Below are 21,667 nucleotides of genomic sequence, written 5' to 3'. Positions count from 1 at the left end.
GGATTTTGTATTGATGATTTTGTGTCTGACCTGATTAAGTCTGAATGGGACAAACTAGATAAGGCGCCCCCTATCAGTAAGAGGTTTTGGTCCCTGTTTCCCTTAAATGAGGAACAATCCAAATCTTGGATTTCGCCTCCAAAGGTAGACAGAGCCATTTCTAAACTATCCAGAAATATTTTAGTACCTTCTGAGGATGGGTCTAGCAAAAAAGGACCCTATGGATCGCAGAATCGAAGCTACACTTAAAAGATCCCACACTACTGCCACAGGTCAGACCGCTATTGCTGTTGCTAACCATGAGGTCACAAAGTCTCTAAAGAAGTGGTTGTCTAAGGTCCAGGATGACATAGACTCTGGTATAAGCAGGGATACTATTTTGGATTCTTTTAAAAATCTTTCTCTGGCGGTAGATTACTTGTATGACTCGGCTTTTCATCAGGCAAGGCTGGGATCTAGAGCCATGGCTCTTACTTCCGCATCCCGCCGAGCCCTACTGTTACGTCCCTGGTCTGGGGACAACCCGTCTAAATATAACATCTGTGGGGGGGTGTCTAGTCATGCTGCTGTGAGGACATGTTCTGCAGAGCTCCTCCAGACCCATTCACCATCCAAAGGCATCCTGCACCTCAATCATGGGGAAAACCTCCAGAAAGCTCAGGGGAGGCTCCTCCACCCGTGCCTGCTCACCCCAGGGGGAAATTGGCCATTATTTCCTCCGGCCAGAGGCATCATCCACACACCAGATGACGGAGCTGCAGGGGAAGGAAGATGGCCGCCGCCATGAGGACCCTGTGCCCGTCACCCCCTCAGCGGCCCGCTTACGGTCAGCCACCCCATCGACTGCTGCCCGCGCCCCGGAGGATTCGGCAGCCCTCTCCTGGCCACAACATTGCCACGGGGATCCGGCACAGGCCTCCTGCCCTTCCCCCTCACCATCCCCTCCAGGCTCCGGCGGCCATCTTACCCGGACGCAAGGCGCGGGAGACGCGACACAGGAGCTACCTACACCGCCACCAGCCGTGGAAGAGCTGCACCCGGGGCCCCATCAGGTACCTCTGGACTGTGTCCGGCGCCCCTCTCCTCCTGCCCCTCTCCTCGTGTCGGCCCCCGGCAGGTTGAGGCCCAGATCCAAGATGGCGCCACCCTCACTGCCCCAGAAGCGGCCGTCACTCCACCCCCTGCTGCAGCACTGAACCCAGTGGCGCCCTCATGGGTGCAATCAGCCCAGGACCTGGCATGGTTCTCCCCCCCCACTTCTTCCCCCCTCAACCAGGGAGCCCCCGCACCCCCACTTGCCCTAGCTCCGGTGGGCGAACAGGGTGGCCTATCCCCTGCATGGTCCTCAGGATCCTCGTGGGGGGGCTCCCCTGCACGTAACCAGGCCGCACTTGGTCACACAGTGGCCTTAGTACATGCCCATGCAGGCTCCTCTCCACCCAAGGGACTGTTGCTGGACATTCACCCCTCAATTCCTCCTTCCCTGGTTGGCACCCCACCGATATTCAGACAAGCTACACAGCATCCTCCTCTCTGTACCCAGGAGCTACCATTGCATTTGTCCTCCTCCTGCACTTCTAGCCTTGATGATAGTAGACCTGCAACTCTGGCGGATCTTAAGATCCTTACTCAATCCTTACCCACTAGGAGTGATATCTCAATTTTAGCTAAACAACTGGTGGACGAGTGCAAGCAAGAGTTTGCGCAGTTTCGTACTGAATTAACAGCGGTCTCCACCAGAGTGGATAATCTGGAGGTCGCTCAGGAGACCACATCCACCTCTCTGTCTGCCTTACAGTCCACTGTGAACTTGCATACTGACCAATTGTTTGTCCTCCAGCAACACATGGACGATATAGAAAACCGCAATCGGAGGAACAACTTGCGGATCCGGGGGCTTCCTGAGTCGATTGCTTCATTGTTCTCTCCGGTATTTTTAACGATCTCCTGGAGCAGCCGCCTAACACACACATTGAACTGGATAGGGCGCATAGGGCGCTACGCCCACCCAGTCGAGATGACCAGAACCCCAGGGATGTAATCTGTCGGGTTCATTTCTACTTCACTAAGGAAGAAATTCTCCTGAGGGCCCGCAAACGACGTGCTGTGGTGTATAGGGGGGCTCACCTCCTTATTCTGCCTGACCTTTCCCGACACACACTGGCTCAGAGAGCGGCCCTGCGCCCCCTGTTGGACATTCTCAGAGACCGCAATATACTCTTCCGCTGGGGCTATCCTTTTGCGCTGACTGTCCGCCGGAATGGCCGCACCCTCACTCTACGGGCCCCCGCTGATGTTCCGGATTTCCTCAGGGACCTTGACATCACTGGCCTCACTCTCCCGGAATGGCCCTCCCTCCTCTCTTCGACCCGGGGTGCCAAGAGACCTCTCTCACCGAGAGACCCAGCATCTATTACTCAGGGACTCCCTCCGAGATCGCCACGTCGCCACAGACCCCGTAGATCCTCGCCCCCTGCGCCTCGGCCCTCAGAGTCATCGCGAAATTGAGATGGAGCCACCTGAAATGGAACACCGCAGATGCTTCCCGTGGAGGGACCTTCGATGCTCTCTTTTCTAACTTAGTGATTGTTGCTGTTTGACACCTTGTTCATATTGCCCCCTACATCTGTCTATGTTGCATCCTTTTTCTGTTCTGCCTCCCCTGGGCAGGTTCTGTTCTATATCTGGTACAACCCTCATAGTTCTATCCATGTTTAACCGTTAGTCATAGTTTTGCTTGTTTGCCTTAACATACTTTCCTCAAGGTCTGTGAGGAGCCCCCTGCACCGCGCATACGGTACTTGTCTGCCTCTCTCCCCCCATAGGTGGGACACCGGACCCGAGTTTTCTCTGGTCTGGTAGCCCTTTAGCTGTGCTATTGTTGAGAATACGCTGCAGTTTTATTCCTTACTGCTTGTATATTTGTACTCGTGTTGTGTTCTCCTACCCTCCTACCCCACCCCCCTGTTTGTCCTTCACTAATTGTTTTTCCCCTTCTTTCCAGAGTCGGTTGTCCCTGACGGCCCTTCTTTAGGGCCCCCACGCCCCTCTCCGTAACGCCCCTTGCCTGCACCCCATGGCGAACCTTCATGTTGCCTCTTTTAATGTGCAGGGACTGAACACACCCGGGAAGCAATCACAGATCCTACATCACTTTCACCGTAGAAAGGTACATGTCCTCTGTCTACAGGAAAGACATTTCAAGGTCAACCACGCCCCCGCTATCCGTCATAGACATTACACTCAGTGGTTTTTCTCTAACAACCCCGAGGCTAGAACCAAGGGAGTGGCTATTGCCATACATAAGAATTTGCCCTGCCAGATCCTTCACTGCATTACAGACCCGGCGGCTAGGTACCTTATCCTCTCCTTATCTGTTAGTGGTCACGTTTTCACTATTATCAATGCCTATGCCCCGAATCAGGACCAGGTTTCCTTTCTCACCCATCTGATTGAGCTGTCACTACCTGTGGTCAAGGGGACTGTAATCCTGTGCGGTGACCTTAACTTAACTTTGGACCCGTCTATGGATAACTCCTCGGGTCGATCGTCTATCTCCTACACGGCCATAAAGAGGGTCAAGCGAGCCTTTCTGTCGCTGCAACTTTATGATGCCTGGCGGCTGTCGCACTCAGCTGATCGGGACTATAGTTTCTATTCCAACCCCCATGGGACTTATAGTCGCATTGACCACATTCTCATACAGCATAGTGCCCTGCCATGGCTCTCCTACACCTCTATTGGCAACATTTTATGGTCAGACCATGCCCCTGTCTTCTGCTCCCTCACACTCCCTTTCCTGTCCAGGCCTCACTGGACCTGGCGTTTGAATGAGTCCCTCCTCTTGGACTACTACTTCCCCTATTATTCAATGGGAAGCTCTCAAGTGTGTCCTCCGAGGAGTCCTCATTAAACACGGTTCCAGACTTAAGAGGGAGAAGGCGGTTTCCCTGACAAAAGCGCTCGCTAAGGTTTCCTCCCTTGAGCTCGCCCACAAACATGCTCTGTCTCTCCCGATTCTGAGGGACTTACAAGCTGCACGCTCGGAGGTGAAACGCCTCCTAGAGGCATCGTGGGGCCGTCTATTGCAGTCCTGTCGTAGTAAATTTTATGAAAATGGCAATAAGTGTGGACGCATGTTGGCGAGGGCTTTAAGGGACAAACTGGCGCAATCGCATATCCCCTGTATTCGGACCACTGCGAATGTAACTACCCATATCACCTCGGAAATAGCATCTACATTCCATTCCTACTACACTACCCTTTATAATCTTCCTAAACCCTTGGCCTCAGCGCCTGAGCCCTTCTCTCCCCCTCCTATTGCTACCCAGATCTCCAGCGATACGGCAGTAACCCTGGAGGAGCCGTTCGCGCTGCACGAGCTCAATTGTGCTATTGCACAACTCCCGGGAGGGAAGAGCCCGGGCCCAGACGGCCTGACAGCCCAATTCTCACAAAGTGCTTCAGGAATCCCTAGGCCCCACCATGCTCTCGGCCTTCAACTCCATATCTGACACCGTCCCCTTTCCGCAACATACTACTATGGCCCATGTCGCCCTTATTCCTAAACCGGGGAAGGACCCGCAGACCTGCGGGAGCTACAGGCCCATCTCCCTCCTTAATGTGGACCTGAAACTTTATGCCAAAATAATTGCCAACAGGCTGAACCCACACCTGCCGGCTCTCATCCATGCGGACCAAGTAGGTTTTGTACCAGGGAGGGAAGCCCGCGATAATACTCTCAAGACACTAGACATAATTCATTACGCTCAATCTAACAACGTACCCCTGATGGTTCTCTCTTTAGACGCCGAGAAGGCTTTTGATAGAGTCTCGTGGTCCTCCCTGGTACAAACACTACAACGTGTGGGCATAGGCCTGTCCTTCCTCTCGAAAATTCTAGCCCTTTATAACACTCCCTCCGCTCAGTTGAAAATCAATGGCATGTTGTCGGCACCCTTTTCTATTTCCAATGGAACGAGACAGGGGTGCCCCCTGTCCCCCCTCCTTTATGTCCTGATCATGGAAAATCTAATGTCCACCATCCGCTCTGACCCAGACATACGGGGGGTCACCATTGGATCCCACGAGTATAAATGCTCCGCTTTCGCGGACGACCTCTTGCTCTATGTCACAAACCCACGTTTATCCCTCCCTTCCCTTATGTCTCGACTAGACCGGTTTGGTGTATGGTCAAATTTTAAAATTAACCTTGCTAAATCTGAAGAGCTCAATGTCTCCTTGGACAGCGCCACGGTGTGCCCTCTTCAGGAAAATTTTCCATTTGCATGGCCCCCCGCAGTCATATCATACCTGGGTATACACATCCCTCCCACATTGTCCCGACTCTTTGATGCTAATTTCCTGCCTCTGTTAGGCCGTTTCCGAACGGACCTGACAGCCTGGACCAAAAAAAGATTTCTCTTGGTTCGGGAGAATTAATGTGCTGAAAATGACCCTTCTCCCTCGACTGCTCTATCTCTTGCAGACCATCCCAGTCCGCATCCCCGTTTCCTTTTGGAAACAAGTGCAGCATTGCTTTTCTTCCTTCGTCTGGTCCCCTGGCTGTCCCAGAATCAGCCGCAAGGTTCTTTCCCGTCCTAAGGATGCGGGGGGGGGGGGGGGGGGGGGGGGGTGTTGGTCTGCCAGATTGCCGCCTTTATTATCTATCTTTTGTCCACGTGAGGATCTTGGACATGTTTCATCATTCTACTTCCAAGCTGTGGGTGCAGTTGGCACAGGCCCAATGCCCTCGGCCTTTGTCTACGCTCCCATGGACATGGTCCCCTACCTTGGCAGACCGCACACCTCTGTCCTACACAACTCGCCATACTCTTGCATCTTTACCAGCCGCCGGGTCTCCTTGTGCTCTGTTGGATAGTCGTGGTCCTATGACCCACGTCACAGATAACCCTGACTTTCAACCAGGTATGTCCAGGACTTTCTTAGGCACACCTAGGGACACCCCTCTCCGCTTTTACCACGTGGTCAAACGGGGAGCACTGTTTCCCTTATCCGACATTCTCTCCTCCACACCCCCCTTGTCAAGACACCTGTTTGAGTATATTCAACTGCAGCATTTCTACACAACCACCTCACGTACTCACGCTCTCCATAATACGTTGTCGGACTTTGAGAAGTTGTATGTGGCGCCTTCCTGTCCCCCACATGCCATCTCTCTCTCTTATCAACTGTTGCTCTCCTCTAGACTGGACCATCTGCCCTCCTTCTGCTCAGCATGGGAGACAGAGTTGGGAAAAACTTTTACGCCTCAACAATGGTCAAAGGCTTTTTTTCTATCTCACAAAGCTACTATGGCATGTAAGACACAGGAGACCAGTTATAAGATTTTGTCCCGTTGGTACCGGGTTCCAGCTGCCCTTCATTGCTGGTACGCCTTGGTCCCTGACATTTGTTGGCGTTGTGGGGGCGTGGGAGGCACCATGACACACATTTGGTGGGGATGCCCCAAATTGCGGTCATTTTGGCCCATGGTCTTGCGCCTCATTAAGGAAATTACCGGCATCACTATCCCTAATACCCCTGAAGCGGCACTGCTTTTCATGTTCCCCATAGCCCAGTCTCGCTTTAAAAAATCTCTGGCACGCCATCTGCTCCAAGCTGCCAAGTCAGTCCTCCCTCGGAAATGGAAATCCGTCGACCCTCCGACTATTGACGAATGGTTTGCGGAAATAGCCCAGACACATCACATGGAGGACCTCATTGCTGTTACCCCGGCAGCAGTGAAGAGGTACACGGCCACTTGGGGCCAATGGCTCATATTCCTAGATTCTGATTCTTATAGAACCGCCACGGCCTGAAACCGCCCTTCTGTCCCTAGTCGCCCGAAGGGTGCCCCCCCCCTCTTTTGCCGCCAGGGACAGCCTCTATTTTATGATCCTCTTGTTGTCTTATCCTCTCCTGTCCGGTGTGTTTTGTTTGTCGTCTTCTTACTTCTGTTTCTCCTATCTCTGCAGTACAGCTTGCATATGATAGTACATTGTTTTTGTAATGACTTATGCTGAGATCGACTGGAATACTGATCCAGTTTTTTCTGGTCATGTTACAGATGTTGACATTTCTACTGTTCTTTGTTACAGTTCACGATTATAAATGCATTCTGTGCATTTACATCATTCCTTGTATTTACCCCTTCCCCCCAGAAGGACTTGCCGTCCCGAGTTCCCATTTGTATTGTATACACTCTTTTCTTGTCTTTGAAAATAAAAAACTTTAAATTTAAATATAACATCTGTAATCTAGAATATACTCCAGGTAAACTCTTCGGTGCAGAACTTGACACTTCCTTATGGAGGAATTATCCGATAAGAAAGGTAAATCTTTACCTAGAGCTCGGAATTCCTTTCGGAGGAGACAGGCTCAATCTCCCCAAAGAATAGACAGTACCGCTACAGAGGCAGAGGTAGAGGATACGGTAGCTACAGGAGAGGAGGTCAGAATAAAGGAGCCAAGTCCCCTAATAGGAAGAAGGAATTCTGACGCCATAATAAAGGTAGGGGGTCGAATTGCACAATTTCTGCCAGCCTGGGAGAGAGTTGTGTCAGATGTTTGGGTAATAAACATAATAAAGAGAGGCTATGTGTTACCACTTCACCCCCTGCCTCCAGAACGTTTTCTTGTGTCCTCCCGTCTTTCTCTCAAAAACAGACCGTCTAGGAAGAATCCATCCTCGAAGATCAAAGCCTTGAAAACAGTTCCCGTTCCGGAGGAAAGGTCGGGAGTATATTCCTCAGTGTTCCTGGTTCCCAAACCTTCAGGGAAATGGAGGCTTACGAAGAATAGGTTCAGAATGGAGACGATAAGATCCGTAAAATCACTTCTGAACAGCGGAGACTATATGGCATCGCTGGATCTCAAGGATGCATATTTCCACATCCTTATATTCGAGAAGCACAGAAGATTTCTGAGAATAGCCGTGTATATCCAAGGTCAGTTACACCATTTACAATTCAAGGTACTTCCCTTCGGGCTTACATCTGCCCCCTTTGTTTTTACGAAGGTAGTAGCTGCTGTCGTTGCTCCTCTCAGGGTACAAGGGATAACTATTATCCCATACCTAGACAATTGGCTTCTCCTTGCAGAGTCAACAGAACGTCTGAATCACAACGTATCAAAAACATTGGATCTCCTATCATCCCTAGGATGGGTGGTCAAGTCAGAGCTGACCCCCTCATTGACAAAGAGATTTCTGGGGTTCATCATAAACTCAGAGACAATGAAGCTTTTCATAACCCCAGAGAGGAAGAGGAGAATTCAAGAAGGGTGCCATTATCTAAGAGTTTCTCATCAGGTGACCCTCAGAACTTTGATGTGTTTTCTAGGTCTTCTTTCCTCCTCAGCGGAAGCAGTCCCCTGGGCCTTGTGTCACATGAGAATTCTTCAATCGGAGGTTCTTCAGGACTGGAACAGGAGAGCTTCGGGCTTAGAGAAGAAAATAAAACTGTCTGCAGGAGCAAGAGCCTCTCTTCTGTGGTGGTCACAGGTAAAGGACGGTATCAGCCTAGAAGAACCCATTTGGAAGATCCTGACTACAGATGCCTCAGGCTCAGGATGGGGAGCACATCTCGGGGAACTAAACGTTCAAGGCACATGGTCACCCTTAAAAAAAACCTTCTCTTCAAACGAGAAGGAACTAAAAGCTATTTACAAAGCTCTGCAACACTTTTCTCCTCACCTTCTAGGGTCGGCGGTGAAAGTGAAAACGGACAATATGGCATCGGTCTTCTACATCAACAAGCAGGGCGGCACCCGGTCGAAACCTCTTCTAACAGAAGTAGGATAGATCCTAAGTTGGGCAGAAAGGAACATACCTCGCATCATGGCTGTACACATCAGAGGAACTTACAATGTCTTGGCGGACCGTCTGAGCAGACAGATGACAATCCCAGGGGAATGGTCCCTGAACAGAGCCATCTTCAATCAGAAGATTGTCAGAAGGTGGGGTCAACCAGAGATAGACGTAATGGCGACAAGAATGAATGCGAAGGTCCCAAGATTCTGTTCCCTATACTTATCAGATTGTGCGGAGATTACAGATGCGATGTCAATAGGGTGGAACTTCAACCTAGCCTATGTCTTTCCGCCCACTGACATGATCCCCAGAGTGCTGAAGAAGATCAGGCAGGATCAGGCCTCGGTAATAGTGGGGATTTCTGTTCCCTTTCCCCCCCCCTCTTGAGCTGCTCTCTGTCATGTGACTAACGTAAATTGTACTGATTGTTTTCCATTTGATTTGTTGTAGTGATTATCATACATTCCTTGTATTTTGTTCAGAATTTATTTAGTTGTATTATTTCAGCATTTACTTTATTACATTTTGTCTCATTTCTGGCATACATTAGGACATGTGGGTTTAACCTTTCTAAATAGTCAGCTCTTGGTTATTCCATCCTATTTCCCTGGGGTAGTGCACGGTTGCACATTGAGTCGTACCTGGCTCGGTGCTTGATTTATATGTGGTTTTAAATGTCTGTATTAGTTGGTTGTGTTCATATTTTGAGGTGCAGCCTGTTTTATCTATACTCTTCGTTGTGTTGCATATATCTTTTGGAGTTTAGTGGCTAGCACTCAGTTTAAAATATATTGGCGGTGCCAGCGGAGGATCTTTTTGGCCTCGGTAATAGTGGTCATACCATTTTGGCCAAAGAGGTCCTGGTTTGCCCAGCTCATATCCATGAGCAAGGGAGACTATTGGAAACTACCGATGATAGACAACCTGGTGTCTCAGGGCACTCACTTGTGTCAGGATCTGGAGTCCCTCCACCTAACAGCTTGGAGATTGAGGGGACCCTATTGAGAAATAAAGGTTTTTCCAATAGAGTGTTGGAAACACTGTCTCATACGAGAAGTGATGCTACCAACAGGTCTTACTCTAGAGTCACAAGAGTTTTCCAAACTTGGTTCTCTTCCAGACAGAAAGACCATACTGATCCTTTTACTCCGGACATACTGGAATTTTTACAGGACGAATTCGATAAGGGCATCGCACCAAGTACCCTTAAGGTCCAGCTAGCCACCATATCAGTTTTTCTTCAAAAAAGACTTTTGCAGATTCCTAAAGTGAAGAACTTTATTAAAGCTGTCTCTCGTTTGCGACCAAGAATCTCCAGACCAGTATGTCCATGGGATCTGTCTTTGGTGTTAAAAGTTCTGGCTGACCAGCCCTTCGAGCCCATCTCAGATATTTCTTTTTAAAACTTCTAACCTTAAAAACGATATTCCTCTTAGCTATCACATCAGCTAAGAGGATAGGAGAACTGCAAGCTCTATCATCAGCCGAGCCTTATACGACATTTCTATTAGATAGAGTACTCTTAAGATACTTACCTAACTTTGCTCCGAAAGTACCTACCTTTTCAAACTTAAATCAATTAATTTCTATTCCTATCTTGCCCCAAGAGGCTATTACAAAGGAGAAGATGGATATTGTAAGATGTCTGAAGATGTATCTACAGCGTACGGAGGAATTCAGAGGAACTGAAAATCTATTCATCTCCTTCATGTGGAAAAATAAGGGGGAAAAGGCCTCTAAGCCTACAATTTCAAGGTGGATCACGGAATGTATTAATATGTGTTATTCACTTGGTGATAGGGAGCCTCCGGAATTCACCAAGGCACCTTCCACGCGCTCAGTGGCTTCCTCCTGGGCTGAAAAAGCATTAATTCCGCTTGATCAAATCTATCTTCCCCCAAAACATTTTTAAAATATTACAGGATCAATTCCTTATCTTCCACAGCATTTTCCTCTTCAGTTATTCAGTCAGCTATGCAGGTGACCCGCCCTTAGGGGTTAGTACTTGCTAAACCCCCATTATTGTGCCGCTGTGGGACGACAGGGAAGTTAACATTATGTATGTTAATGTGTTTTCCCATCAGTGCCATCAGCGGCACAAGCATCCCTCCCTTCTCTGAATATTGTTTATGTATTATGTAATTATCTTTGTCTTTATAATAAAACTCAATGTGTACCGGGGTAAGCCTTCCTTTATACTCCTGGAGGGGAGGAGTCTTTTTCTTTATTGGTTGGTCTATTAACCCCTTAGCGACCCATGACGTACCTGGTACGTCATGGTGCCGCGGGTGGGTGTTCAGAGCGGGGTCCCGCCGGGACCTGAACGGCACCGATCCCGGCTGCAATCTGCAGCCGGGCAGTGCCTCTATTAGCCGGAGCGGGTCCCGTTGCCGCGCCGGTTAATTAAAGGGAACTGAGAGATGAGCCCAACACCCATAGAGAATGACAGGAGAGTCCAGCGCTCCGTCATTCTCTATGAGCGTTGGACTCATCTCTCAGCGCGCGCGCCGGGCTGCAGCGGCTGAGATCTTCATCACCCGACCACCTCCAGAAGCGGGACCCGGCGGGATTAGGTGAGTATAGGGGGCTCTAACGGGGGGTCGGGAGCCTGTCACCCCGGCACAGGGGGTGACAGGTTCCCTTTAAGCACTTCAATGCAGCTGTCAAACCTGACAGCTGCATTGAAGTGCTTAGTATTGCACATCCCTGGTGGCTAGTTGGACGTTCTTCTGCCCGTGCCGGGCCTCAGCGTCGGAATGACGCTGATCCCGACTCGGCAATAGATTGCTATGGCCTGCAGCAGGCCATAGCAATCTATCACCGATATGATGGATCATTGCTATGTATATACACAGCAATTAGCTCTATGAGAGATCATTGCTGTGTATATACAAGTCCCCCAGGGGGGCTTCTACTTTATGTAAAAATAAAAGCAAAAAAGTGTTTTTATTAATAAAAAATCCCCTCCCCTAATAAAAGTCCAAATCACCCCCCTTTTCCCATTTTATAAATATAAATTATTAAATAAACAAATAAATAAACATGTTTGCTATTGCTGCGCACGTAATCGCCTGAACTATTAATTAATCACATTCCTGATCTCGCACGGTAAACGGCGTCAGCGCAAAAAAAATCCCAAAGTGCAAAATTGTGCATTTTTGGTCGCATCAAATCCAGAAAAAAATGTAATAAAAAGTGATCAAAAAGTCGTATATGCGCAATCAAGCTACCGATAGAAAGAACACATCATGGCGCAAAAAATGACACCTGACACAGCCCCATAGACCAAAGGATAAAAGCGTTATAAGCCGGGAATAGAGCGATTTTAAGGAACGTATGTTTGTTAACAATGGTTTGAATTTTTTAAAAGCCATCATATACAATATAAGTTATACATGTTATATATCATAGTAATCGTAACAACTTGAGGAACATGCATAACAAGTCAGTTTTACCATAGGGCGAACGGCGTAAATGCAAAACTCCCCGAAATCAAAACAAACTCGTTTTTTTTTTTCAATTTGACAGCGCAAATTATTTTTTTCCGGTTTCGCAGCATATTTTATGGAATAATACATAATTATTACAAATAATGCCTGTCATTGCAAAGTACAATTGGTTTCGCAAAAAATAAGCGCTCATATAAGTCTCTAGGTGAAAAAATGCAAGCGCTATGGACTTTTAAACATAAAATGGAAAAAGCAAAAGTGCAAAAACGAAAATTGGCTTTGACCTTAAGGGGTTAAAGATTCCTTTTTTTCCTGCCCAGTACACAGGGGCAATAAACCCCATTATTGTGCTGCTGATGGGACTTAGGGAAAACACATTAACATACATAATGTTAACTTATCCCTAATGATAAACTGAGAAGAACATCCGGTGAGTTATTAAAGTAGGAAGCTGTCCTCGTAGAACAGAACTACTCAATTATTGAGAAAGAGTGCCTTGCCATCAAGTGGGCCCTAGATTCCCTATGGTATCATGCCCCTCTTAGGTGGTTGAGGGAAAAAAACAGGAAAAAATGCCCGACCCACCCGCTGGTTCCTGGCACTACAGGACTTCAATTATACCGTAGAGCATAGGCCAAGAAAATTGCAGGATAATACATATGTAATGCTTGTCAAGGGTACATTTCATGTTTGCTGAAGGTGCCCAGAACCCCGGCTTTGGGCGGGGCGGGGGGGGGGGGTTGGTATGTAAGAAGGCAGAAGGCACCTTGTCTCACCAAGGATCCTGACCTTGCTGAGGTGAGAGACAATGATTGCTGGGGTCTGCGGTAATAGGCCACTGGCACATGTTTAAAATTTAGCATGGCTGCAATACAGCTTAGTCTGGGACGGTCTTTCACGGGAGCCAAAGAGAAGGTGGGTGGTTCTCCCACATTCCAGGTTTTGGTGTGGCCTATGTAGCCTGGGAGAACCAGCTGAGAGTGGGTGTGTATCTCCAGTCTCAGAGTTGGCTGCTGTGGAGAAGAAGGTGTGCGTGGCTGGCTGTGCTGAGGCCACAGGAGACTTCCAGGAGCTGTTCGGTGTCTGACAGTGCCTATCTGGGTGAGAGCCCTATGTGAACCAATTGATTGTTTTCACGGACTCTGTTCCATACCTGGGTGTTGGCTGAAGAAAACCGCATGTTTTGTTTTCTGTTGTGGACAATAAACCACTTATTTTTCTTTAAAGGGGTTGTCCGGCGATAAAAAATTATTCACAGAATAACACACATTACAAAGTTATACAACTTTGTAATGTATGTTATGTCTGTGAATGGCCCCCTTCCCCGTGTCCCACCACCCCCACCCGTGTACCCGGAAGTGTGGTGCGCTATACATTACCTGTCGCGTGCCGACCACGGTCTCCGATCTTCAGCAGTGACGTCTTCTTCGGGAGGCCACGGATCTTCCCGAGTGCCGGCCGCCCTCTGCAGCGTCATCCGAAGCTCAGCCGCGATTGGCTGAGCATAACTGTGCTCAGCCAATCGCGGCTGAGCAGCTGATGACGTGGCCGCGTCATCAGCCGCTCAGCCGCGATTGGCTGAGCACAGTTATGCTCAGCCAATCGCGGCTGAGCTTCGGATGACGCTGCAGAGGGTTGCCGGCACTCGGGAAGATCCGCCGGCCTCCCGAAGAAGACGTCACTGCTGACGATCGGAGACCGTGGACGACACGAGATGCGGTGAGTATAATGCACCACACTTCCGGGTCTAGCGTGGGTGGGGGGAAACACGGGGAAGGGGGCCATTCACAGACATAACATACATTACAAAGTTGTATAACTTTGTAATGTGTGTTATTCTGTGAATAATTTTTTATCGCCGGACAACCCCTTTAAACCTCCTGCTGCTGGCCTCATATTACAGACTGTGTTTTGAGACTGATCCCCACAATAGGTATATAGGTTAGGGATATCACTAGCCTGTTGCCACAGGGCGCCTCCATGATGGGAAGAGCACCACACCACCATGTTAGCCCCTTAAAGTGACTGTACCACCAGGTTCAGGATGAAGCACTGGAGGCGGCCGACCCACCCTTAGTGGGAAGAAACCCCAGCCCCTCCATGACGTGACTCCATTAGAATCAATGGAACCCTATCATAGAGGGGCTGGGGTTTCCTCCCACTAAGGGTGAGTCGGCCGCCTCCAGTGCTTCACCCTGGGCCTGGTGGTACAGTCACTTTAAGCCCCACTCTTATTTTGCATATTTAAATATTTGGGGGCGCCAGTGGAGACTCTTGAGTACTTCATTGGAGTTCAGTGATTACTGTGTTTTGTCGATTGTCCTGAGTTCGCTATGTAACTGGCACTCTTTGCTCTCTGGTAAAATGCATGAGTCGCCCACTGATTTAAATGGCGTTTGTTACTCAAGCATTGAAAAATAATAAAGAGGAGTCAAGTATTTTACCATTCGCTCAGCTCTAGTTAAGACTGACGTTTCCTTGCCCATCCTGGTGGGTAAGGTGCAGCGTACAAACACCACTCCACCTCATCATCTAGGATGCACCTGGGTGATGGCCGTTTAGTGCAGACAGGTGTAACCTCATACCAGTGGGTAAGGCCGTCTCTTCTCTCCTGCCATTCCCTGCACTTGTGTTCGTGTTATGTATTTTACCTGTTTCATGTGGACAGGGGCGCTATATAAATCCAATAATAGTAGTTGATACAGTAGACCAAATAAATACAATAAGGATAACTGAATAATGGAACATCTTACCGTAATCTCTTGAGTAGCTTTGATTGCTTTCTTCTGACATCGAAAATCCTTTGAAGACTTTACTGTAAACAAATGAACATGTAGTTAATACCTGGCACTGGGGGGGGGCCTCGTGAGGCACTGGGGAGGGGTAGTGAGGCACTAGAGGGGGGGGGCTAGAGGGGGGGGGCTAGTGAGGGGTTGGGGGGGGGCTAGTGAGGGGTTGGGGGGGGCTAGGGGGACGAGAGGCTAGAGAGAGGCAGGGCTGTATTCACTGCTTGTGGTTAAAGATGCGAGAACCTAGTTCTGTTACAAATTCAGCAAAAAGTTTTATGAACCCAGTCTAAAAAGGCAGCCGCACATTATACATTACGAAAAGCCTGGGAACAAGGTGGCAATGGGCTGCAAGGCACCTCCCCAACACCTCTCTCCTGAGGACATGGGTCACCAAGGTTAAAGGGGGTGGGGGGTGCACCTAGGCGTTGGTGATATTGAGAGATTGTTTTCTCGGGACCAACACCATGATGTTGCCTGATGTGATCATAGGGATAACCTTGGTGGTGTTGAGGTACAGTGGAAATCAGCCAAGAGATGAGGTATTATGGTTCAACAGTGACTTTAGCTGAACATCAGGTACAACAGGTAAAGTCTTTTATCTGTGAAGTACCTTCAAAATGGCCGCCAGGCAGAGCTTGGTCAATAAGTGCAGATTTCTCTTTCTTGTAATGTAAACTGGGAGATGATGCGTGAGACAGCGTGCAAACAATGGTCGGTATTAAAGGGGAACTCCAGGTATGAAAAAATGAACCTTCTGCAGAAGCGTATAGTATTATTTACCCATCTATTCCAGTTTTGAAAACTACCAAAAATCCATTTTTATTTTTTTTTTTTTTTTTGGGGGGCGGGAGGGTTGTTCTGTATTGTGTTTCTGTCCTTCCTGGTTGAGCAGTTCCCAGAATGCAGTACTGGTTCCAGAATGCAATGCTTTCCTCAGCTGTTCATCACAGTCCCCCACCAGCCCATTCCCCACTTAAATCTGTAGCAGAACATCTAGGCTGTGTTCACACATTGCAGTTTTATTGTGTTACTGATAATTCAGTACTTTATCATTTCATTGTGGTCCCACCCACTCAGCACACAGTTACTACCTGTAACACCACACAGCACACTGTATTCTCTACCTGTAACACCACACAGCACTGTATTCTCTACCTGTAACACCACACAGCGCTGTATTATCTATCTGTAACACCACACAGCACGCTGTATTCTCTACCTGTAACACCACACAGCACGCTGTATTCTCTACCTGTAACACCACACAGCACTGTATTCTCTACCTATAACACCACACAGCACTGTATTCTCTACCTGTAACACCACACAGCACTGTATTCTCTACCTGTAACACCACACAGCACACTGTATTCTCTACCTGTAACACCACACAGCACTGTATTCTCTACCTGTAACACCACACAGCACTGTATTCTCTACCTGTAACACCACACAGCACTGTATTCTCTACCTGTAACACCACACAGCACACTGTATTCTCTATCTGTAACACCACACAGCACTGTATTCTCTACCTGTAACACCACACAGCACGCTGTATTCTCTACCTGTAACACCACACAGCACACTGTATTCTCTACCTGTAACACCACACAGCGCTGTATTCTCTACCTGTAACACCGCACAGCACTGTATTCTCTACCTGTAACACCACACAGCACGCTGTATTCTCTACCTGTAACACCACACAGCACACTGTATTCTCTACCTGTAACACCACACAGCACACTGTATTCTCTACCTGTAACACCACACAGCACTGTATTCTCTACCTGTAACACCACGCTGTATTCTCTACCTGTAACACCACACAGCACGCTGTATTCTCTACCTGTAACACCACACAGCACGCTGTATTCTCTACCTGTAACACCACCCAGCACGCTGTATTCTCTACCTGTAACACCACACAGCACTGTATTCTCTACCTGTAACACCACACAGCACGCTGTATTCTCTACCTGTAACACCACACAGCACTGTATTCTCTACCTGTAACACCACACAGCACTGTATTCTCTACCTGTAATACCACACAGCACGCTGTATTCTCTACCTGTAACACCACACAGCACTGTATTCTCTACCTGTAATACCACACAGCACGCTGTATTCTCTACCTGTAACACCACACAGCACGCTGTATTCTCTACCTGTAACACCACACAGCACACTGTATTCTCTACCTGTAACACCACACAGCACTGTATTCTCTACCTGTAATACCACACAGCACGCTGTATTCTCTACCTGTAACACCACACAGCACGCTGTATTCTCTACCTGTAACACCACACAGCACACTGTATTCTCTACCTGTAACACCACACAGCACACTGTATTCTCTACCTGTAACACCACACAGCACGCTGTATTCTCTACCTGTAATACCACACAGCACGCTGTATTCTCTACCTGTAACACCACACAGCACGCTGTATTCTCTACCTGTAATACCACACAGCAGGCTGTATTCTCTACCTGTAACACCACACAGCACGCTGTATTCTCTACCTGTAACACCACGCTGTATTCTCTACCTGTAACACCACACAGCACTGTATTCTCTACCTGTAACACCACACAGCGCGCTGTATTCTCTACCTGTAACACCACACAGCACCGTATTCTCTACCTGTAACACCACACAGCACCCTGTATTCTCTACCTGTAACACCACACAGCACGCTGTATTCTCTACCTGTAACACCACACAGCACGCTGTATTCCCTACCTGTAACACCACACAGCACGCTGTATTCTCTACCTGTAACACCACATAGCCCTGTATTCTCTACCTGTAACACCACACAGCACTGTATTCTCTACCTGTAACATCACACAGCACTGTATTCTCTACCTGTAACACCACACAGCACTGTATTCTCTACCTGTAACATCACACAGCACTGTATTCTCTACCTGTAACCCCACACAGCACTGTATTCTCTACCTGTAACACCACACAGCACACTGTATTCTCTACCTGTAACACCACACAGCATGCTGTATTCTCTACCTGTAACACCACACAGCATGCTGTATTCTCTACCTGTAACACCACACAGCACGCTGTATTCTCTACCTGTAACACCACACAGCACTGTATTCTCTACCTGTAACACCACACAGTACTGTATTCTCTACCTGTAACACCACACAGCACGCTGTATTCTCTACCTGTAACACCACACAGCACGCTGTATTCCCTACCTGTAACACCACACAGCACTGTATTCTCTACCTGTAACACCACAGAGCACGCTGTATTCTCTACCTGTAACACCACACAGCACGCTGTATTCTCTACCTGTAACACCACACAGCACATATATTCTCTACCTGTAACACCACACAGCACGCTGTATTCTCTACCTGTAACACCACACAGCACTGTATTCTCTACCTGTAACACCACACAGCAGGCTGTATTCTCTACCTGTAACACCACACAGCACTGTATTCTCTACCTGTAACACCACACAGCACACTGTATTCTCTACCTGTAACACCACACAGCACACTGTATTCTCTACCTGTAACACCACACAGCTCTGTATTCTCTACCTGTAACACCACACAGCACGCTGTATTCCCTACCTGTAACACCACACAGCACTGTATTCTCTACCTGTAACACCACACAGCACTGTATTCTCTACCTGTAACACCACACAGCACACTGTATTCTCTACCTGTAACACCACACAGCACACTGTATTCTCTACCTGTAACACCACACAGCACGCTGTATTCTCTACCTGTAACACCACACAGCACTGTATTCTCTACCTGTAACACCACACAGCACGCTGTATTCTCTACCTGTAACACCACACAGCACTGTATTCTCTACCTGTAACACCACACAGCACGCTGTATTCTCTACCTGTAACACCACACAGCACGCTGTATTCCCTACCTGTAACACCACACAGCACTGTATTCTCTACCTGTAACACCACACAGCACGCTGTATTCTCTACCTGTAACACCACACAGCATGCTGTATTCTCTACCTGTAACACCACACAGCACTGTATTCTCTACCTGTAACACCACACAGCGCTGTATTCTCTACCTGTAACACCACACAGCATGCTGTATTCTCTACCTGTAACACCACACAGCACTGTATTCTCTACCTGTAACACCACACAGCACACTGTATTCTCTACCTGTAACACCACACAGCACCCTGTATTCTCTACCTGTAATACCACACAGCTCTGTATTCTCTACCTGTAACACCACACAGCACGCTGTATTCTCTACCTGTAACACCACACAGCACGCTGTATTCTCTACCTGTAACACCACACAGCACCCTGTATTCTCTACCTGTAATACCACACAGCACGCTGTATTCTCTACCTGTAACACCACACAGCACTGTATTCTCTACCTGTAACACCACACAGCGCTGTATTCTCTACCTGTAACACCACACAGCACTGTATTCTCTACCTGTAACACCACACAGCACGCTGTATTCTCTACCTGTAACACCACACAGCACTGTATTCTCTACCTGTAACACCACACAGCACTGTATTCTCTACCTGTAACACCACACAGCACGCTGTATTCTCTACCTGTAACACCACACAGCACCCTGTATTCTCTACCTGTAATACCACACAGCACACTGTATTCTCTACCTGTAACACCACACAGCACGCTGTATTCTCTACCTGTAACACCACACAGCACTGTATTCTCTACCTGTAACACCACACAGCAGGCTGTATTTTCTACCTGTAACACCACACAGCACGCTGTATTCTCTACCTGTAACACCACACAGCACGCTGTATTCTCTACCTGTAACACCACACAGCATGCTGTATTCTCTACCTGTAACACCACACAGCACTGTATTCTCTACCTGTAACACCACACTGTATTCTCTACCTGTAACACCACACAGCACGCTGTATTCTCTACCTGTAACACCACACAGCACACTGTATTCTCTACCTGTAACACCACACAGCACACTGTATTCTCTACCTGTAACACCACACAGCGCTGTATTCTCTACCTGTAACACCACACAGCACGCTGTATTCTTTACCTGTAACACCACACAGCATGCTGTATTCTCTACCTGTAACATCACACAGCACACTGTATTCTCTACCTGTAACACCACACAGCACGCTGTATTCTCTACCTGTAACACCACACAGCACGCTGTATTCCCTACCTGTAACACCACACAGCACTGTATTCCCTACCTGTAACACCACACAGCATGCTGTATTCTCTACCTGTAACACCACACAGCACACTGTATTCTCTACCTGTAACACCACACAGCACACTGTATTCTCTACCTGTAACACCACACAGCACTGTATTCTCTACCTGTAACACCACACAGCATGCTGTATTCTCTACCTGTAACACCACACAGCACTGTATTCTCTACCTGTAACACCACACAGCACGCTGTATTCTCTACCTGTAACACCACACAGCACTGTATTCTCTACCTGTAACACCACACAGCACACTGTATTCTCTACCTGTAATACCACACAGCACCCTGTATTCTCTACCTGTAACACCACACAGCACGCTGTATTCCCTACCTGTACCACCACACAGCACACTGTATTCTCTACCTGTAACACCACACAGCATGCTGTATTCTCTACCTGTAACACCACACAGCACTGTATTCTCTACCTGTAACACCACACAGCACGCTGTATTCTCTACCTGTAACACCACACAGCACTGTATTCTCTACCTGTAACACCACACAGCACACTGTATTCTCTACCTGTAACACCACACAGCACGCTGTATTCTCTACCTGTAACACCACACAGCACGCTGTATTCCCTACCTGTAACACCACACAGCACTGTATTCTCTACCTGTAACACCACACAGCACGCTGTATTCCCTACCTGTAACACCACACAGCACACTGTATTCTCTACCTGAAACACCACACAGCACTGTATTCTCTACCTGTAACACCACACAGTATTCTCTACCTGTAACACCACACAGTATTCTCTACCTGTAACACCACACAGCACTGTATTCTCTACCTGTAACACCACACAGCACTGTATTCTCTACCTGTAACACCACACAGCACGCTGTATTCTCTACCTGTAACACACAGCACACTGTATTGTCTACCTGTAACACCACACAGCACGCTGTATTCTCTACCTGTAACACCACACAGCACGCTGTATTCTCTACCTGTAACACCACACAGCACTGTATTCTCTACCTGTAACACCACACAGCACGCTGTATTCTCTACCTGTAACACCACACAGCACACTGTATTCTCTACCTGTAACACCACACAGCACACTGTATTCTCTACCTGTAACACCACACAGCACGCTGTATTCTCTACCTGTAACACCACACAGCACGCTGTATTCTCTACCTGTAATACCACACAGCACTGTATTCTCTACCTGTAACACCACACAGCACGCTCTATTCTCTACCTGTAACACCACACAGCACGCTGTATTCTCTACCTGTAACACCACACAGCAGGCTGTATTCTCTACCTGTAACACCACACAGCACGCTGTATTCTCTACCTGTAACAC

General features: G+C 48.1%; 1 protein-coding gene across 1 annotated transcript in view; it reads right to left on the bottom strand.

Annotated features, from left to right (window-relative positions):
* Positions 1–10,803: 10,803 nt before the first annotated feature.
* LOC138774040 (formin-2-like) overlaps positions 10,804–21,667 on the bottom strand; it is a 70,960-nt gene continuing 60,096 nt past the window's right edge. Inside the window, exons 4-5 of the mRNA XM_069954585.1 lie at positions 15,015–15,076; positions 10,804–10,842 (exon numbers count right to left, since the gene is read on the bottom strand). Coding sequence (XP_069810686.1) covers positions 10,804–10,842; positions 15,015–15,076 — 101 coding nt within the window. The remainder of the gene's footprint in view (positions 10,843–15,014; positions 15,077–21,667) is intronic.

Source organism: Dendropsophus ebraccatus, chromosome 15 (assembly GCF_027789765.1).
Source record: "Dendropsophus ebraccatus isolate aDenEbr1 chromosome 15, aDenEbr1.pat, whole genome shotgun sequence".
Taxonomy (NCBI): Eukaryota; Metazoa; Chordata; class Amphibia; order Anura; family Hylidae; genus Dendropsophus; species Dendropsophus ebraccatus.
This window is presented reverse-complemented; position numbering and strand designations above follow the sequence as displayed.